We start from the raw sequence: 20048 nt of genomic DNA on the forward strand, positions 1-20048 counted from the left end.
ACATACTAACTCAATTCATAATTTAACTCATACATTCTTTCTCATACTTTTCAATAGTGCCAAAACAATTAATCTCATTTTTAAAATTTCATTTCAATTATTTACCCTATTAACAAGGCTCGGACTCTGACAGATACGCGGATTCCACTCAAACAGACCAGAATATCTAGCCCAAACACACCTGGAATATTATAAATCCTCCGTAACACACCAGTATAATATAGTCTCCCAAACACACCAATATATTATATCCTCCCAAACACACCAATAAGGCATTAAATGCCTCTTCGGATAAACCGAAGTATATAATAACAGAAACATCTTCTTGGTCGAACTACAAATCTCATCATCACATCACAAATCCAATGGCATGCCATTTGTATCAAATTTAGTCTGACAAGTTAATAGGGTATTATTTTACTTTTCCAATTTCAATTTCATTTACACAAAAATTTTCAATACTCAATCAATTCAAACATCAATTATCTTAATTCATATACAAATTAATTTTCACACATACTCACATTTAATTTCAAATATAATACTTACCTTATCTTAATTATTCCATAACTATAAATTCAATATACATTTAATAAATAGTTTGAGTTATAGTAATACAAACCCGGAATACGAGTTTACTCCTCAACGATCTTTTCTTTTCCTTTAGATGCCGATGCCTCGTTTTCCTTGTTAGCTACAAAAATAAAAATAATAATAACAATTTACATTATTAATTACAACATTAATTTAAATAATTAATTAAATTTCTATTCAATTTATGCCTAATTTTAAATTTAATCCTAATTGACTCTTTTATTTGTTTCATTTATTTCATACTTCAATTCTACTCATTTTCTTCCATATTCATCCTAACTATCAAGTATTCATAATATAACCCTAATTTAAAATTTCTTTTAATTTAATCCCTCTAATACAAAACTTTTAGCTTACTTTACAATGTAATCCTTTTACTAATTCTTACTTAAAATTTATTCAATTAAATCCCTAATTTATCTTTTTCTTCAACATGAACTTTGTTTAAAAGCTTATAAACTTTCAAACTATCAAATTAATTTCATCAAAACCTTGTTTTAAGACTTCTAAAACATCAAATTTAAGAGAAAATGACTAAATTTAGCTTGCCAAACAAACTTGAAACTTTAAAATCCAATTTTCCCCTTTTATTTTCTTTCCCTTTTATTCCCCTGTTTTTCAAATGCTCTCTGTTTCTTATTCTGTTTGTTGGCTTTTGTTTCTTTTTCCTTTACTTTCGTTTTATTCTATTTACTTTTATTTATTTATTTTATTTTATTTGTTTTATATTAATAATTTAATTCTAATTATCTATTACTTTAATATTAAGTAAACAAATTATTTTATAAAAAATGTACTAATATTCTTATTACAATTGTCATTATTCAATTAGTTTATTATACAAAAATCATATAATTTAATTATTTAATTTAATAAATATCTTTAACTTAAATAATAAGTAATTTAATTATTTATTTTACAATTGTAATAATATGATTTTTACACATGTATAAATTGTATTAATTGTAGACCATACATTTGTCTTAATCTAATTAATTTATCAAATAAAAATCTTATAATATAATAATTTAATTAATAATTAATAAATATCTTTTACTTATTATTTAAGAAAATATACATATATTTTATAATTGTATAAATACTAACATTACACATGTATTTTATCATATCCACACAATTGGCATAAATTTATTTGATAATATAATATCACTATAATTTAATTATCATAAATTCATATTATATAAATTATATTTATATCTCATTAATTATATAATTTAAAACAAATAAAAGCTTAGATTTTATTTTTCTTATGCCGCCTCAACTATAGCAAATTGGCTTAATTTTCATTTTAGCCCTTTTTACTTTTTATTGTTCTATAATTCAACTTTTATCCTTAATTCAATTTAATTTCTTATTTTTTTTCTATTTTCTCCAATATTAAACTAAATTCGCCTAATTAAAATGTAATTAGACACGCTATTAGACTTATAAATATTTCTAATAATTATTTATGAATCTAATTCACTAAGACGGAGGCCCAATAATGTACTTTTTCGATACCTGTGAATTTTGGATCATTACACAGTGAGTTACATGGGGTTAGACATGGGCTGGGACACGGCCATGTGATCCCATTTCAAATGTCCATACGGCCTGTGACACAGGAGTGTCTCTTGGCCGTGTGAAACACACAGCCTGGTCACACGGGCGTGTGTCCCCTACAGTTTGAAAATTTTCCATGTTTTTCTAAAAATTTCTTAAGTACTCCATTTAATCATGAACCACTTCTAATGCTTGTTTTAAGCCTTAAGGGCTCGTGTTACGGACTATATGAATGAATTTGAATGGTTTTTATTTTGAATGATAATTGTTTATGAAATGTTTGATTTTATAAGTTATAAGTCTGGTAATGCTTCGTAACCCTGTTTCGGCATCGGATACGAGTTAATGGTGTTACATCATTGTTTTCAAAGAGGCTAGTGTTTGTTTTGAGACAACACACGACCTTAAAAGATGGTCCACATATTTTTTAGTTTCTATGCATAGAGGGCATAATTTATCAACATGCATCATACGTTTAGATAAATTCTCGAATGTAGGTAGAAAGTTATGTATAAGTCTTTAGAATGTAATTTTGATTTACCTTGGAAGATGTAAAGCCCATAGTATTGTAAATAGCATTGTAATTAGATTAGGTAAATCCATAGACTAGGAAGTCCTAGTATGTAATTCTTGGTCAAGCAACAACTTGTAACCACTATTTGGAGCATACTCACATGATCCTTCATATCGTCAGGCCAACATATCTAGACAGTCCATTTGTGTTAGTGGAATCATTAACACCTCCTTAGCTTGGTTGCTCTTAAGAATGGCCCTAACGCGGTCTTCAATCTAGGTACAAATATCAAAATTGATTAGTTGTGAGACAGTATTTTGACACTGTATTTTCCTATTCCCTGGCCCAGTAATCCAAGCATTGTTCCAGATGTTTACACTATTACCCGTGCCAATTCTCCAACCAATTCTTATTTCAATCAGGCCTCTTACACTTAAAATACTCCTCTAGGTAAAAGAAGCATAAGATCCTAACCTTGCTGACATGAAATCTGATTGAGGAAAATATCTAGCTTTTAAAACTTTTGCCAATAAACAATCACCATGGGTAACAATATGCCAACACTGCTTGGCCAATAATGCTATGTTGAACTTGGATAAATCACAAAAACCCAACCCTCCTTTCTCTCTCAATAAACAAAATAGGTGCCATGCAGACCAATGTATACCTTGAAGCGTCTTATTATTCTGCCACCAAAATTTATTAAGAATGTTTTTTGATTGGGTACAAAGTGTCTTTGGAAAAAAAAACATTGCACAGCATAGATGGGTAGAGCTTGCAATACGGATTTTATGAAAACCTCTTTCCTACCTATGAATAGAAATATCATACCCTAACCTTCCACCTTCTTACTAAAACGATCCAAATAATGAGAAAACGCTTACTTTTTACTTCTACCAACCATCATCGACAATCCCAAATACTTCTCGGGGTTTTTCAAAATCCGAAAGCCCAACAGCCTCCCCACAACATTTCAGACATTCAAATCTACATTAACTCCAAAATAAAGAAGAAATTTTTCATAGTTGTCCTTTTGTCTCGAAGCTTTTTCATATTCAGAAATGATCTGTTTTATATTTTGAGCTCTTTCCTTTGAAACCTCACCAAATAAAACACAATCATCTACAAAGAAGAGGTGATTTATTGGTAGTCTCTCCCTTCATATACACGCCCCATTTATTCGCCTTACCACTTTTGCTTCATTAAGAATTGTCGAAAACCCCTCAACACACAATAAAAACAAGTATGGACTAAGGAATCACCTTGACGCAAACCCCACGAAGGGAAAAAAAGAGTCACTAATGCTGCCATTAACCCGACCGTATAAGAAACAAAGGAAACAGATCTTATAATCAGCCTCACCCAATTTTTATGAAAACCCAAGTGTACCATTATCCCTACTACAAAGTCTCATTCAACTCTATCGTACGCTTTGCTCATGTCGAGCTTAAGCGCAAAATTTCCTAGTTTACCTAATCTCTTCACTTTGAGTGAGTGCAATATTTCATATGCAACAAGGACATTATTTGAATTTACTTGTTAGGAATAAAATCTCCTTGAGCTTCATCAACACACTCTCTCAACAGATCACTTATTATGTTCACTATTACCCTGGTAATGATCTTATACAACACATTGCATAAACTAATAGGCCTAACTATGTCATATTGCAAGGATTATTTACCTTCGAAATCAAAACAATATGAGTCCTATTGATTTCGTCGATAGTAATTTCCCCACGAAAAACCACAAGGCAATAGTTTGTAACATCATTACCTACGACATGTCAATATTTTTGATAAAATAAAGTAAGGTACCTATTAATCCCTGATGCTTTAAGAGGCAACATAGATTTGACCGCAACCCACACTTTTTCAGGTAGAAAAGGTTGTAGCAAATCCACATTCATTATAGTGTCACCTTTCTTTAAATGTTAGCATAAATCCTAAAAGCATCCCCTTCGTCTGAGGCCGTGAAAAGTTCCATGAAATACTTAGAGGCAATCTTCAGAACCTCTTCCTCGTTAGTTACCTATTCCCTTTCAATGCCAACAATCCTATTCTGCTTCCTTCGACCGCAAGCTACCTTATAAAAAAAGTGGTATTCTTGTCTCTAGTCGAAAGCCAGTTAACTTAAGCTCTCTGTTCCTAAAACAGTTCATCCTTATCATCTTCCAAAGTTAGCCCAATTTGGATAATTCGACAAGGATATCATCATCAGGCTCCTTAACATAAAACTCATTCATTCTAAGTTCTAGCCTTTGTTTATTAGCTACTCTGCTTCTTTTAACCCAACGACTCCAATTTCGTAATGTTTTCCCAAAACCATTTAATTTAATCGGTAAAGCATCCGTAGAAATGACTAGTAATTGTAATTTTTTTTCTCACACGAATCCTCCAAACACTAATTTGCATCAAAATGAAATTGACCCTGACCCATTTGCAGTCAACTTTGTCGACTAATTGTGTTTATCACAATCGGATAGTGATCAAATAACGAGTGCATCCAATGTGTGACAAAGTAATCTGGAAATAAACTATACCAAGTTGGATTTGCCACACCTCTATCAAGTCTTTCTCTAATATTGGTTGCCACAAATCTACCCCTCTCCATGTGAACCTGCGCCCTATGAACCTCAGATCACTCAAATAACAATTTCGTAACATAATTCTGAAAGCCTCTATATTTTTTTCCAGATGCAATCTAACACCTCCCTTTTCAAAAGAATAAGCTATCTTATTGAAATCACCAGCTACTAACCACAGGATAGACTGATTCTAACCCAACTGACGAATCAGATTCTATGAAATACTCCTTAACCATTCCTCAAGATTACCATAAAAACCCGTGAAGCGCCACACTACTCCTTCCTAATCATTATGAATACAACATTGATATGATATTAAGAATAACTATGTAGATTAACCGTACAATTCTATCTCCATCCCAACAACAATCCCTTTTTAGAACTCATTGCTCCCACATCAATACCATTTACATAACTACATTTCCTCCTAACAATCTCCATCTTTTACGCATTGATTTTTGTTTCCATTAGAAATAAAATCTGGGGACATATTTCCCTCTACTAATTCTTAAGACGACATAGTTCCCATAGCCTCCCCAAACTATGAACATTTCAGCTTACGATTTTTATTGCATTTGGCTGCTTTACATAGCAGAGCTAGCCAATCGAATATAACCATATTTCGATACACCACTATTGCCTTTAATTTTATCGGTGGGAACCTCCCCCACCACTCCATGTCGTTTCTTCCCTTCAACGTATTGGATGGAATATTTTTCCCCATTTGAACCTATTTCTATAAGCCCAAGATTAGTAGGTCCACCTCCATTCACATTAGTATCCAAGTGAGATACACCCATCCTATCCCTAATCGATTGGTATATGGTAGACTCCACTAATTCTAAATTATGATTGGGATACAAATTGGTAGCATTATCCCCAAAATTATGCCTTAACTGACTCCTTTCCTTATCCACCCTTTGACTTATGGAACCATCTGATTCCTATAACCATTGAATCACCATCGATGAGCTTCTTTTCAATGGTTCTCACAAAAAGATATCCCATCCAAATTGGATTTTTTCCAGATTGATTTGTGTAACATCCCGAAATAGGGCCTAGTCAAAATAGTGGTTTTGGGACTACAAATCCAACATCAAAATACTTATTTTATGATTATTATGAGGCCTATAATATGATTATATGCATATGTTAAAGTTTCATGAAGAAATTCTTTGAGGAAGGTGTTCAATTGAAAATTAGGGACTAAATTGAATAAATAGCAAAACTTGAATTCTAGAAGCAATTTGTATGAAATTGCTTTGGGTTATGAATTAGAAGGTCTTTGAGACCAATTGCCCAAATTCTAAGTTTTTGGACAAAAATGGACTTACATGGATGAAATTTTAAAGAAAGGGCATAAGGGCATTTTGGTCATTTGGTATTTTAATGAAATAAAATTGGAAAAATCAAGCCAAAATCAGCCCATTCTCTTCCTTGTCCAGCCGAAACTTCAAGGGTTTCCATAGCTAGGGTTTTAAAGCTTTCCAAGCTCAATAGTAAGTGCTCCCAAGCCTCGTTTTTCATGTTCTTTGTATTTTTGAAATCCCGATAGCTTGCTCTTTCCATTTCTACCCATATTTCATGCTAGGGTTCATGTTTAAAAATTTACCCATGCATGAGTTATTTGTATTTTGATGGATTATGGAGGAATATGAAAGATGAATGTGTGTTAAACATCTTTTCCTAGTTGATTTTCATGAAAAAACCCTTATAGGGACTATTTTGCAAAAGATGTAAATGTGTGGTTGAAATGAGAAAATAATGGAAAATTGGGCTACAATAAGAACGAAAAGTGTTCGGTTAGGCTTGGGTAAGATAAAAAGTGCATGTGTTTCATTATACGAGCCTAGGGACTAAATAGTAAAAATGTCAAAGGTTAGGGGCAAATGGTCATTTAGATCGGGGGTAGATATTAAACTTGTAATGTATAATGTGGGGTATTAATAATATAATTTTGTTGTTATAGACCCCGAGGAACAAATTTCGGAGGTCGATCGAGGTAAACGCAAGGTTTCAGAATAACCGAAACACAACTCCAAAAAGAATACCAGGTAAGTTCTGATAACTTAAAATAAACTTCTAATATGCATAATTAAATTATTTATGAATGCATGATGATTGCATTTATTATTAGTATGAAATATCATAGAAATGCCTATTTGATGGTAACATGAGAAAAATGTCTCGGTTGAGGTTGACAAAGGGAATTCGATAGATAAACCTTGATTGATATGTGTAACGAGATCCTGCATGTGTTGCAGTAAGGATTTAGCCCGGACGAGTAATCCGTGATATCAAGTATGAAAAGGATATAGCTCGGACGGGTGTTCCTTAAATGATCAAGCCTCTCGAAGAATATGTGTGCATTATGGATTTAGCCCGGACGGGTAATCCAATTAGGGTCTGAATTTAGCCTGGACTGGTAATTCAGATCTGAGCTCATTAAGGATGTTTGTCGCTGTAAGGGATTTAACCTGGACTGGTAATCCCGACATCACCTTATAAGTTCATGAAATGGGGGATTTAGCTTGGACTGATAATCCCGCCATAAGATGTGAGGTTCACGAGAGTACATATATGGAATGATCATTCGTATGAATTGACAGTTATTGGGTATTCCATCGAGATTTCCTAAAAACTCAACGAGATTAACATGGGATGTTTTTGTAAATGAGACGTTGAATGATGAGCTCATCTAGTTAAATTATAAGATGCTTGGTTATGTTACTAACTCATTGATTGAGTTGACGTAATAGAGAACCATTTTATACTTGTTGATTTCCTTATCTATCATTGATACATATTAATTAATTGGTAAGTTTACTTTTCAGTTATTCGAGCTTACTAAGCATGTAAATGCTTACCTCTCTCTTTTTCCCTATCTCACAGAGCTTGATGACTCTTAAGGACTGGAAGACAATTGGAGAGTCAATACACTATTAACTAGACAAGCTTTGGTACAGAGACTTTGTTTATTTTTTTCAATGGCATGTATAGTATTTTTTAGTATTTTGTTATATGTGTCATTTGATTTGCCAAATGAAGGCATGTAAAAATATGTTTATTTCTTTGTATATGGCCATGAAAATTGGCTTAATTGAAGTAGGCTATGACTTACGAATTTATGCATGCTTTTATTTACAAGTGATGGGTTGTTACCAATTGGCAATAAGTCACATGAACGAGCTAATTTCGGATGAATTAAAGTGTTATGGGAACCCATAAACACTAAATGGAAAATAACCTATCTTGTATGAAACCAATGATATGAGGTTTCCATACAATTAGTTTTATCAAAATTATTTTTAAGTGTATAATTGTGTTTTCTTTCAAACTTGGTAACTGCTAAACACAAGTAGTAGAAAGGGGTGACTAAAGGCTTGGAAAATAGCCTATTAGAGTCTACATGGTTAGACACACGGCTCCCTTCCATGGGTGTATGTTATGGCTGCTTAGCTCAAAGTTGTGCACGGGTAGGCCACATGGGCGTGCACTAAGGCTGTGTTAAAAAGACAGTATTGTTCACGGGCATGTAGCACGGATGTGTGCCATGGCCGTGTTGATAAGTCAGTGTTGCCCACTGCTAAAGGACATGGGCGTGCCCCAAGCCACACGGGCGTGTGAACCTACACGGCACATCTACACGGGCGTGTGACACCTTATGGTAAGGAAAATTTTCTAAGGAGCCCAAGGTTTATCAAATGTGCCCGAATTTGTCCCGCATTGCCTCTAGGTATGTCATAGGCCTCGAAGGCCTATATAAGGGACGAGTTGTTCGTGGATGAAAAGCTTAAAATTTGAGTAAAGCTTGGTGACCCAATTTAGTATGCTTCAAAATGTAAAGTCCTGGTAATACCTCGAACCCTATCCCGGCGTTGGGTACGGGTGAGGGGTGTTACAATTTGCACCCTCAATGGACCAAAGCTCTCCCTATGCCCAAGTCTTTCATATTGAAACCAAGTATAAACTGTTCGACTAACGCCTAATAGAATTTTCTTCTTGTACTTTAATAGAAGGTAGACATCCAACTAGACCTTAATCTGCATAAATCTTTTTGTAGCCGACAAAGAAATCTTTGTATCATATTCAAGAAAACTACCTAGAAACACTCATAACTGCCGCACCATAACTTCTAACATTAGACCCAGAGGCAGATCATGAGTTTGCACCCAGAACTCAGCGGAAAATATTGGCAACGTGATAGGGTCCTCCTCTAGTTAGATCATATGCAGCAAAAATAAATGATTGTTAAAGAACCATGGTGTTCCCTCCAAAACATATTGCATATCCATTTCATAAAAAAAATGAAATAAAACTCGCTTTTCTCTTAGATCTTTAATAAAAACTCCACCAATAAGGTGCCATAAATCAACCAAAGTATTTCTTAACGAGGGGAAATGCACCACGCTATCTGCTAGGCAACACCCCACTAAACAGAACTTGAACTCCTCCTCTGTATCACAAACGCTTCATCCTCCCCATCAACAAGTGTCAGATTCGCTAACTCGTCTTCTATAGCCCTCACCTAAAAGCCTAGAGAAATTATGTTAAAAGACAAACTAAAATCAGCGTAATGGTATAGATTAAGCCAACATTTTATAGTTGAGCTCCTCCAGATCTAATGGTATAAATTGAATTACATCAACGGTTAAGATTAGTGCCTATCTACAATATGAGAGTCCTAAGGGATTTAAACTCTATACATCTTTATCCTTTAAGATTTACAATAATTACTTTGACAACTTTAGTTTTACTAGAGTGTTTCATTAGGCTACTAAGGCTTTAAGTAGATGAGTTTCTCCATATGTTTCACGAATCGAGCCAATTGAAGTGGGCCAAATATGCCCTATTTAATTAGTTGACCTTCTTGGGACGCTTTATGTGCATTTGTCACAGGTTTTGATCTGTGGCCTGTGACATTCTCCCTCACTCATTCTCACAATGCCCTCGTCGCGTCCTTGGAATGACATTGGTTTGGCTCGTCTTAGAACTACCTTAATGCCTCGGTTGATGCCCAATTAGTCTCTCTATCAGGTAGTTCCGCTCCTCGTAACATTTGCCTCGGCTTATGTCTCCACCGTCACCTAGCTCAAATTATATTTCTCTCTTGTACATTTCATTTGCAAGAGTCTACCGCTCTTACTTGTCCCCATCATGACTTGCCTTGATCGGATAATATGAGAGAAGTTATGAATATAGTGGATATATATAATGGTAATTTACTAGAAGTTACACTCATGTAACTTATTTTAGCAAAGGGAATGTTACATACAAACTTAAGTGCAAGTGCACGGTTTGGTTAATGAGAAGAGGGAAAGACAAAAAAATAGTTACGTTCTAGTGAAATGTTAAGAAGTAAAATTATTAATAATATTCTTATATGAGCTTCTAAGCCACGCTCTCCAAGACATTCCAGCTATGGGGCAAACCAACGAATCCTGCTAATCTTCTCAACATAAAGTGATCCTACAAGAAACAATATTTTCAGATACTACTATTAATAGAAACATTAATAACAAAAAAATGAGTATCTATATTTTACCTCTTGCATGAGATTTGTTTTTATGAAAATGAATTCTCATGCATAAAAAAATAATACGGCGAGAATGATAACGAAAAAATTTATTGAATGGAAAAGAAAAACAAAAAGAATATTAAAGATTACTAATAAATGCAACATTTAAAAACAAGAAGCTATTCGTCTAACCTACATTATATGGGCTTGAGTGTCTGTATTGACAAGAGTGAAGCTAGAAATTTTTTTTAGGGAGGGCCGAAATGAAAATTTAATTTTTAATAGTCTATATCTTTATAATTTTTAAAAGATTAAATTAAATTTTCATAATTTTAGAGGGGCAAAGTGTAATTTTATATTTACTAATTTAAATTTTTAAAATTTTCTAAAGTGCCAAAATAATAATTTTTTTTATTTTAGGGGAGATCAGGGTCCCTTGTCAGTCCCCTGGATTCACCTTTGTGTATCGAGATAGGTAAGTATTTAATATAGATATGTTCAAAATTTATAAATTTATTTTCATTTTTTGAAAATTCTTGAACAGTATCTTGGATATGTGTCTAACACTAAAAGGAAGCTCTATTAAAACTTAAACAACAATGCTAATTAAACTTTTAATCAAACATATAAAATTGACAAATTTTAAAACATGACAATATCAAAATTCTGCCATTACAAACTAACCCCAAGATTTCACTGACCACCATCTTATGTTACTTATATTTGGGTTAAAGTGTGAGAGGCAAATATGTCTATTAAAAATTTTCTAAATATTTTACTGTATTTGGAGAACTTTTAAAGATTATATTTAGATATATATGTATTTGATACTAGTGTAAAATATGAATATTAAATGGAAGTGTGAAACACGAGACTATAAAAAGAAATATAATTGGACTGTCTCCACTGTCAATATTCGTTATTGATATAAAATCGAGATAAACATGGTAAAAGGGTTTGGTTCCTTAAATAGCACTAAGCAGTAAGTACCACTGTTTTAAATAGCAATCTTAAATAATGCAATAATGTGGCCAGGTTTTGACTCTCTTCGCTGCGAATATTCATTATCAAATTTCTTGGAATTTTACTATCCAAAAAACAATAATGCTGGAAGTAATTACACTTCATATTTATTGTGTCTATAATCAACTTAAATTATTCTTTCATAATGAATTTAAAGGTTTAATCTTTGTTTATGAAATAAAATATATTTTATAATTATTCATTTATAATTATTCATTTATAAGAGAATTATTTATTGTTACCAGTAGTATTAAATTACAATTTAAATACATAAAAAAGTGAGTGTTAAAGATGATAAAAAAATACATATACTTCAATCATAAGTGAGACCAACAGAATTGAAATTAGGTAGAAAAGAAAGGGTTGAAGCAATGGCTGATGTCTTCATCTTCTTTATGCATTTTGGTACGGTCAAGTGTTAAAAAGTCGCAAATGGAATTGGGCAACTAGTGTGGGGTACATTACATTTGATGAGAAGACTTTGGATATGATAATAAAGGGAATCTCCAACATGAATAATAAAAATGATATAAAGAAGAAAAGCAAGTTGTTTTTGGGTTGAAACATGGAAACTAGACCTATGACGCCTGGCCCAATAAGTCCGACCTTTTCGGACCATGTTTTTGACTGAAATCTCCGGTTTAAGTTTAAAACCTCCCTGTGTTTGGTGAAACTATTAGGCCATTAAATTTAGAGTAGAGTAGGGTTTAATGATAAGTTTGGATAGGTGGTGGAGTGTAATGTAATATGTTTAGTTTATTTTTTATCTTACGTTATAGTAATATTATTGTATTTAATTTTATCGTCATTACTATTTTTTATATTAATTGTAAGTAAACATACTATCTATCTAAACCTATCCTAAGTCGTATACGAGAACCAAAATCTTTTTAACATTGTTTTATAAGTCAAAATAGAGTTTTATTACTTCAAACAAACCAATTATTCGTTGAAAGTTAGTTTATATTTTTAATCTTCAACCGTTTGGTAAGTAGAACTCATAACAATGTAGTTAAATTTAGTTAAATTAGGTCTTTATCTATAGGAAATATTTAAAATTCAAGAAAAATGTAAATTATAAATATAATAGTCATAAATATTTTTCAAATCGAATTTCAGATATATATTTTATTTAGTCTAAATTATGAAAAACATATTCTCAAACACAGCAGAAGAGAACATCAATATTTAATTTTAATTATTTATTTGAATTTATTAAAATAAAAGTGATCCATGCAAAGCGGCCATCATTCTAGTGAAGTGACTAAAGATCCAAAGAGATACATACATACATGCCATGTGCGTATCATTTGTCAAAGTCGCCGTCAGGCGACCCTTCCTATACCCACGCTCACGCTCACGTCCACGCGCCTTCTTGCTTTTTCCTACCTCCCTTTTAATGGATAAAATCCCATTTAGCTGACATTTCCCAGCTCTCAAAACATTTAAAGAAACTTCGCTTCGTTACGGCAGCTCCCGTCTCAACGCGCCTCCATTACCATTCCACGCGCCACCTTTTTTCGTTTTCATTTTCCTTCTCTTTCATTTTCCTTCTATCTTAAATGAAATGAAAAAGATCTGAAGGAGATTGGAAGTTGGTGATTAAGATTTGAGGTTTCTGAGGAGGGTGACTTATTTTGGTAATTTTAATGAAGGATGAACAACGTTTGGTGGTAAGAAGAAGATGGGAGGAGTAACGTCTTCGATTGCCGCGAAATTTGCGTTCTTCCCGCCAAATCCGCCGTCATACAGAGTGCTAGAGGACGAGTTATGCGCTGGTCAGCTTTACATACCAGAGGTACCGAGGAGGGACGGTGTCAACGTCTTGAAGCTACGCACGCGCCGCGGGAACGACATCGTCGCCGTCCATATAAAACACCCCAAGGCTTCCGCTACTCTCTTGTATTCTCATGGAAATGCCGCTGATTTAGGACAAATGTTTGAGCTTTTCGTCGAGTTGTGTAATCGCTTGCGGGTTAATCTTATGGGGTATTTTTATTTTCTTTCATAATTTTTGCAACATATAGAACATGATATTTTAAGTTGGCTTCCTAGGCTTTTACTGTTTTAATTGTATTAGAGTTCTTTTAGCTTAGTAAAGTAGTTCGTTGGGGTTTGGTCTGATTTGCTTGTGATTTTGGGGGATTTAGGGTTCTGTAAGTGTTGGAAAATTCTGGTGAAGTGGAACTTGCTTGCCTCATGTTCAGCTGTATTATTGAGGTTGAAGCTAGTTAGGGGAAGAACAGAGATTCTGGTTATCAGTAAGTGAAAGTTATGCTGATTATGGTATGTTGTAAGATTGAGCTAATGGTTTTACTTTAATTGGCTTCATTTGTGCAGTCTAGAGAGAGAGAATAAAAAAAATATAGGAGAAAGAGAGACTTGGTCAAAGAGTTACTGGTGAAGGCGATGTTGTTGAGTTAAAGTTTCTTAGGAGTGACCGGTTATTTGTTCTCCTTTCCTTCTATTGTTTCTTCAATGTGCGGACTTTTGCAATATTATTGAGCATGGATACTGTTTAAACGTGATTTAAATACTTTGGGATATATATATATTTTTTCTGTTTACTGATCGTGGACTGAAGGCAATGTTGAAGAAGATGGTTTATGGCAGGGTCATATTAGTTACGGTTACTTGCTTGTTATTGAGAAGCTTTATGTTATTGGTTATACATTTTTGCAAATAGTGCTTCGATGTTAATGCCGAAGACCTAAGGACAGTGACATGCAGGCAATGTTGTTAAAGAAAAAAAGAAAAACTGTAGGCACATGATTAGAATGTTCGAGAAGTGTGTAGTCCTTTAACTGGATGTTCTGTTTCTATAGAATATAGGTCACACCTTCATAATAGCCCTATGTTACTATTGAGGCATTATGACTAACTGAAGAGACATTTCTCAAGTTTTGAATATTCTAGCTTTTATTTTATGCTTCTGAATACTATTAGGGATGCTTAAATTTATTGTGTCCTATTGTAGACTGTGGAACAATGCAATCTTGACTTCCTTTGATTATTAGGTTCTATTATGTTGCTGCATTATTTTCCTATAAATTCCCATGTTTCTGAATTATTCTGCTTCTGTTCCTTCCTTCTCTGCCATTACCACATCCAGAACTTTTATTCTATATTTACCATCAATCCTTGAAGTTGATGGGATCTTCTCATTGTTGCTTATCTATGTTCATTTGGAAAAGCTAGATATTTAGTAACTCGGACTGCAGTATGAGTATGATGAGCATAGTGTTTGTCATGCCAGTGGACAAAAATGTAAATGGAGGTAGGTTTGTTTGTGTAATTAGGTGGTCACATGTAAGTTCTTATTACGACTTAAAGATATACTACAGAATTTATTGATGACATATAACTGGGATAAAGTGCTAAAAGAGAAGGAAACATTATCTTTTTAAGGTCAAATTTAGGATCCCATGCAACTAGCTCAAGCCATACTGTCTGTACAGTTGATTGGTCAGGGTGCAAAATTGGGATCAAGCGAAAGAAAAGAGAAGGAAACATTCTCCTTTTTAAGGTCAAATTTCTTGTTTGTGTAGTTGATTGGTCAGAGTACAACTCCATGCTGTTTGGGCGGACTGCAAAGTTGTAGCAACTAAATTATTATCACCTAACCTCCAAAGTGATGACTGATAATTATTAATTATGTTATTTCAGTTATGTTAGATTATGTTATGCAAATGTATGAACAATGCAAATAATAATATTTGCTAGCTTTTCTTACTGACTTAATAATCAACCACTTCTGTAAGGAAGTTCTTTTAGGCCCTGTTTCTACTTCTAGAAAATGATTTATAAGAAGTTTTTCAGCGGTAGTTTAGTGTTTTAGGGCTGTAATTGCTGTACTGTCAAGTTGGATCTTTGAATGTTGCCTTATGGTAACTATTAACTCTCTCAAATTTCTTTGTGACTTACGCTGATATGCGTTCTCTTGTTCTTATAAATAACAAGGTTGGCAGCTTGGAAATGATTGTCTTCTGTCTGTTGTCAAACTTCTGATGTTTGTTGTAGGTGCTCTCCATAACTATGTAAACAGCCAGGAAGGTTTTAAAAATTAAAAAGCAAGCTTAATGCTTCCTTGTAGATAAAATTTTTCCAAGAGAAAACTAGAAAAGTTTGCTTTCAAAGCAGGCACTGACTTTGCATTATCTATTGAACTTAAATAACTGAGCACATTATTCTCCTGTGGAGACTTTTGTAGAAGAAACTGATCAAGGGAGTCTTCAATCCTTAGATGTATAGCGCATTCCAAAGTTTTGTGAATTATAATGCAAAAAGGAACTTTTAGATATCTTATCCTATAAATTATTCTTGGGATTGTTTTTAGACATGACATGATTGTACAGATAATTAGAGTTCCTGAAAAGAAAATGTTTTATCATCTTTGTGCTTGATAGGTCTATTTTAGTCTAGCCATTTATCATATATATATATTCATTTGTTTCTGTTCCTAATGTCACTCATTCTTTTCTAGGTATGATTATTCTGGCTATGGACAATCAACTGGAAAGGTAGGTCTCTTTGCTTCTCTTCTCTAGTTGCCAATTTCAGGAGCAAAAGTTGCCTTTATTCATATTAGCTGTAGCAATTCAACTATCATAATGGGCATTTTAAATAATTACACAGTTATCTTTCGGCCAATCCTTTCCTCCTTTTCCGCTAATAGAACAGTGTTCATTTTATTGCAATAGTTTTGCTCTGAGTGTAATAAGCCTGTTGGGCAGTTTTTCTTTATTATATAATATCTAAATGTATTGGTTGATAGAAATGTTTTCAGGCTTCTATTTTTAATCCTTAATTTTGATATCTTACACACTAGTTAAATTCTTGCTAGTACTGTCGGGCTCTCTCATTAATTGGCTATGTTCAATGTGTATCAAGATTTGAGCAGTCATGTCATTCTGATTTATTGTACATAATGAACGAACATCTTACTGCTTCCTAAAAACTTGTATTCTAATAGTCACCTTTTTTTATTTGAAACAGCCAACAGAGTGTAATACATATGCAGACATAGATGCAGCTTATAAGTGCCTTAAGGAAGAGTATGGAGTTAAAGATGAACAGTTAATATTGTATGGTCAGTCAGTTGGTAGTGGACCTACAGTTGATCTTGCTTCTCGTTTGCCGAACTTGAGAGGCGTTGTTCTTCATAGCCCAATTTTGTCTGGCATGAGAGTATTGTACCCTGTCAAAAGGACATACTGGTTTGACATTTATAAGGTAAGTCTGCATTTTTCACTGTTTTTATATTTTCTTGTTTTGTCTTGTTGACCTTCATTACCGATTTTTTCCCATTCTAATTTTCAGAATATTGACAAAATTGGAGCAGTGAACTGTCAGGTTTTGGTAATTCATGTAAGTATCACTTCCATTGTTTCCTCTTCATCTTGTTTCATCACCATTATCTCCCTTCTCTTTCTCTAGCCTCTGTTTATCTGACACGTTAATATTTGTTATATGGATCTGGTAATTAAGTATTTCAGCAGTGTTTGGCATTTTTTACACAAAGAACCTATTTGGTTTCAAGAAAATTCAATCTTGACAAAAACATCCCGGGTCATTTATCAATCAAAATACTTGCTGTAAATGAATATTCATACACGTTCAAGTGCTTTAGCTTAATCACTCTAGATTGTTATATTGTTCTGGCTATAAATAGATTATTGAGATTCTGATGTTAAATTAATGAACTTAACAGCATTTTCTGCTAGTACCAATTTCATTTTAGAGTTTGCAATGAATTAATTTATCTTTTAGCACTTCGTATTGTGCCATACATTTAGGTTTCAAGAATTTAAGACCATTAAGAAACAGAGTGAATGTGTGTGTGACTGGAGAGAAACAGATAAATTTGAGCCTTTTTGGGTCTTTGAACCCAGCACTAGAGCTGTTCGATATAGTTCTCGTTTTTCCTTTACATTATCAATTTAGGGTGAGTAGAGATCATGGTTAGCTTTGAGCCTTTGACAAGTTAGGTCATCTACATGTCATGGACCAGCATACAGGTCGTGACATCCAAGGAAAGCTTGTACTAGTTTCCTTTTTTTATTTTTAATTCATTTTCTGTTGGCAGGGGACAGCTGATGAAGTGGTTGATTGTTCCCATGGTAAACAGCTTTGGGAGCTTTGCAAGAATAAGTACGATCCTTTATGGGTAAACGGAGGAGGACATTGCAATCTGGAGCTCTACCCAGAATTCATTAGACATTTGAAGAAATTTGTACTGTCTCTACATAAATCAAAAGCAGCCACAAATGGTTCTGAAAAAATAGCGGTGAACTCTGACAATCAGACAAAACCACCTGATGGTGGAACTTCGGATACTTTTAAACTGGATGCTGACCTTCCAGAAGTTTCTAGAAACAGCTTAGATAGTCGACTGGAGAAGTCTAAGAAGTCAAATAAGCCTGAGAAGTCTCGAATGAGCACAGACCGTGTTGATAGGTTTAGACGAAAAAAGGGCTTAGTTTGGTGATTACTTACACAAAGAACATGTTAAAAATAAAAAAAGCATGCAGATGTATCCTGTTTGAGGTAATTTACTTTCCTTTTTTAATCTTGAGCTTTCGTAATGTTTTGAGAATGAGTGTGATGATTCTCATAAAATGTTATAATTTTTCTGTATGTATCTTTCAGATCAACAAAGTGGAATTCAAGTTTTAAAAAAATCTTTCATTATAAATCCATATCTGTGAAATCAAACAGTCCGAATCTAAATGAAAATATACTGGTTTTGGGCTATGTATTCGGGTGTTTCTTTTTCGTATTGGCAGAACATTACTGTGTTGAAATTTTAAACACCAACATGATGATCGTTGTGTGTATTTTTTATTATCTTCTTTTTTCTTAAACATAATCTAGTATGATGGATTAAACAATGCCCCTATCACTGCTCAAAAGTCAAAACAGTCCAAGAATGTGCCGTGGCGTAGCTTAAAATTCTCCAGCTTTCTTTTCATAATTTGGACATTAAATCGAGTTAATCGATTTTGTCTAGTTAATTCGGTACCGATGGTTATCAGTTTTACTAGAGCTTAAATAGTTAGTGATATCTTTTAGGTGCAGTCGCGTTGCTATGTTCAATGTTTGTGCTTAGAATTAAAAGTTTTTAGAATTGGACTAATGGTTGAATCGGTTAGGTTATTGATTTGATTGGTTTGATTAATTTGTACGGTTTGATTAAAAAATTGTTTAAAAAATAAAAAATCGATTCAATTGGTTTGTATTGATTCACAAATCAACTGATCTAATGTTCCCCTTTAGATTGATTCTCAATTTCTAGTCAAACCAATTGATCTGATTCGATTCAAACAACCTTGGTGAGAATATAAAAATATATACTCAAAAGGATAAGATGGAATCCAAAGAAGCCTTGGTAAAATAAAATAAAACAGTCAATTGTTGAGGATAACTTCCCGAAAAAGGTTTGAAACGGGTTGATATTATCCTTGGGGTAGGTTTTGTTTCTCGATTTTTCTTAGAGCTCAAGTTCTTCAAAAGACGGTGGATTCATAGAGTGATAGTGCCTAGTTAGACGTTTGATAAGGCGCTTTTTTTTTTGTTGAGGGGAGGTCAATTTCATCGAAAGCAGTTTCAAAAGTATAATCTACCTAGCCCAAGTGGTTGTATTTTTACCCAATACTTTCTTATATGCTATATAGCATATGTTTAGATCTCACTAAACACAAATATGTTCCTTGATAGGTAATTACGCATAACACACATAGTTTGCTTTCTCAAGCATCCGATGAAGTGCTTACACTATATAAAATCATCTCCTCTTCAAGCATTCGACCTCTTGGTAGAGTCAAAAGGCAACCCTCCTCTCATAGGGGACAATATTAACCCATTAAGGGGTAAGTTGATTTCCTAAAGGGACACTTCGTAGGTTTTTCTCGAACAAGTCACTATCAAGTAGAAGTGTTTATGAACTAGGTCAAGCCCAAGCTTGATTTCATAAAATTTCAAAGTCCAAGCTTGACTTGATCCGCCCAAATAGCCTATTCATTCTTTAAAAAAAAAACAATAAAACAATATTTAGGAATGATAGATTATATTTGTTTGAAGGTATAACAAGAGAGATGATTAATAAGAACATTAAAACAAATATCATAATCAACTTGATCAACCACAAACTAGAATTCTTACTTCCAAAATGATCATTTCATTTAAAGTGACATAACAATGATAGATTATACTTGTTTACGAATAAATAATAGATAATGTAAGCTCAAAGC

General features: G+C 33.4%; 1 protein-coding gene across 1 annotated transcript; it reads left to right on the top strand.

Moving 5' to 3' along the window:
- The first annotated feature begins 13048 nt into the window (after window positions 1-13048).
- LOC107912751 (alpha/beta hydrolase domain-containing protein 17B) lies at window positions 13049-18367 on the top strand. The gene is made up of 5 exons (XM_016841058.2): window positions 13049-13788; window positions 16283-16319; window positions 16795-17031; window positions 17119-17166; window positions 17885-18367. The coding sequence occupies exons 1-5, from the start codon at window positions 13484-13486 to the stop codon at window positions 18284-18286; spliced, it is 1029 nt and encodes a 342-aa protein (XP_016696547.1). The 5' UTR covers window positions 13049-13483; the 3' UTR covers window positions 18287-18367.
- Window positions 18368-20048: the final 1681 nt, after the last annotated feature.

The sequence above is a fragment of the Gossypium hirsutum genome, chromosome A11 (genome assembly GCF_007990345.1).
Source record: "Gossypium hirsutum isolate 1008001.06 chromosome A11, Gossypium_hirsutum_v2.1, whole genome shotgun sequence".
NCBI classification, from domain to species: Eukaryota; Viridiplantae; Streptophyta; class Magnoliopsida; order Malvales; family Malvaceae; genus Gossypium; species Gossypium hirsutum.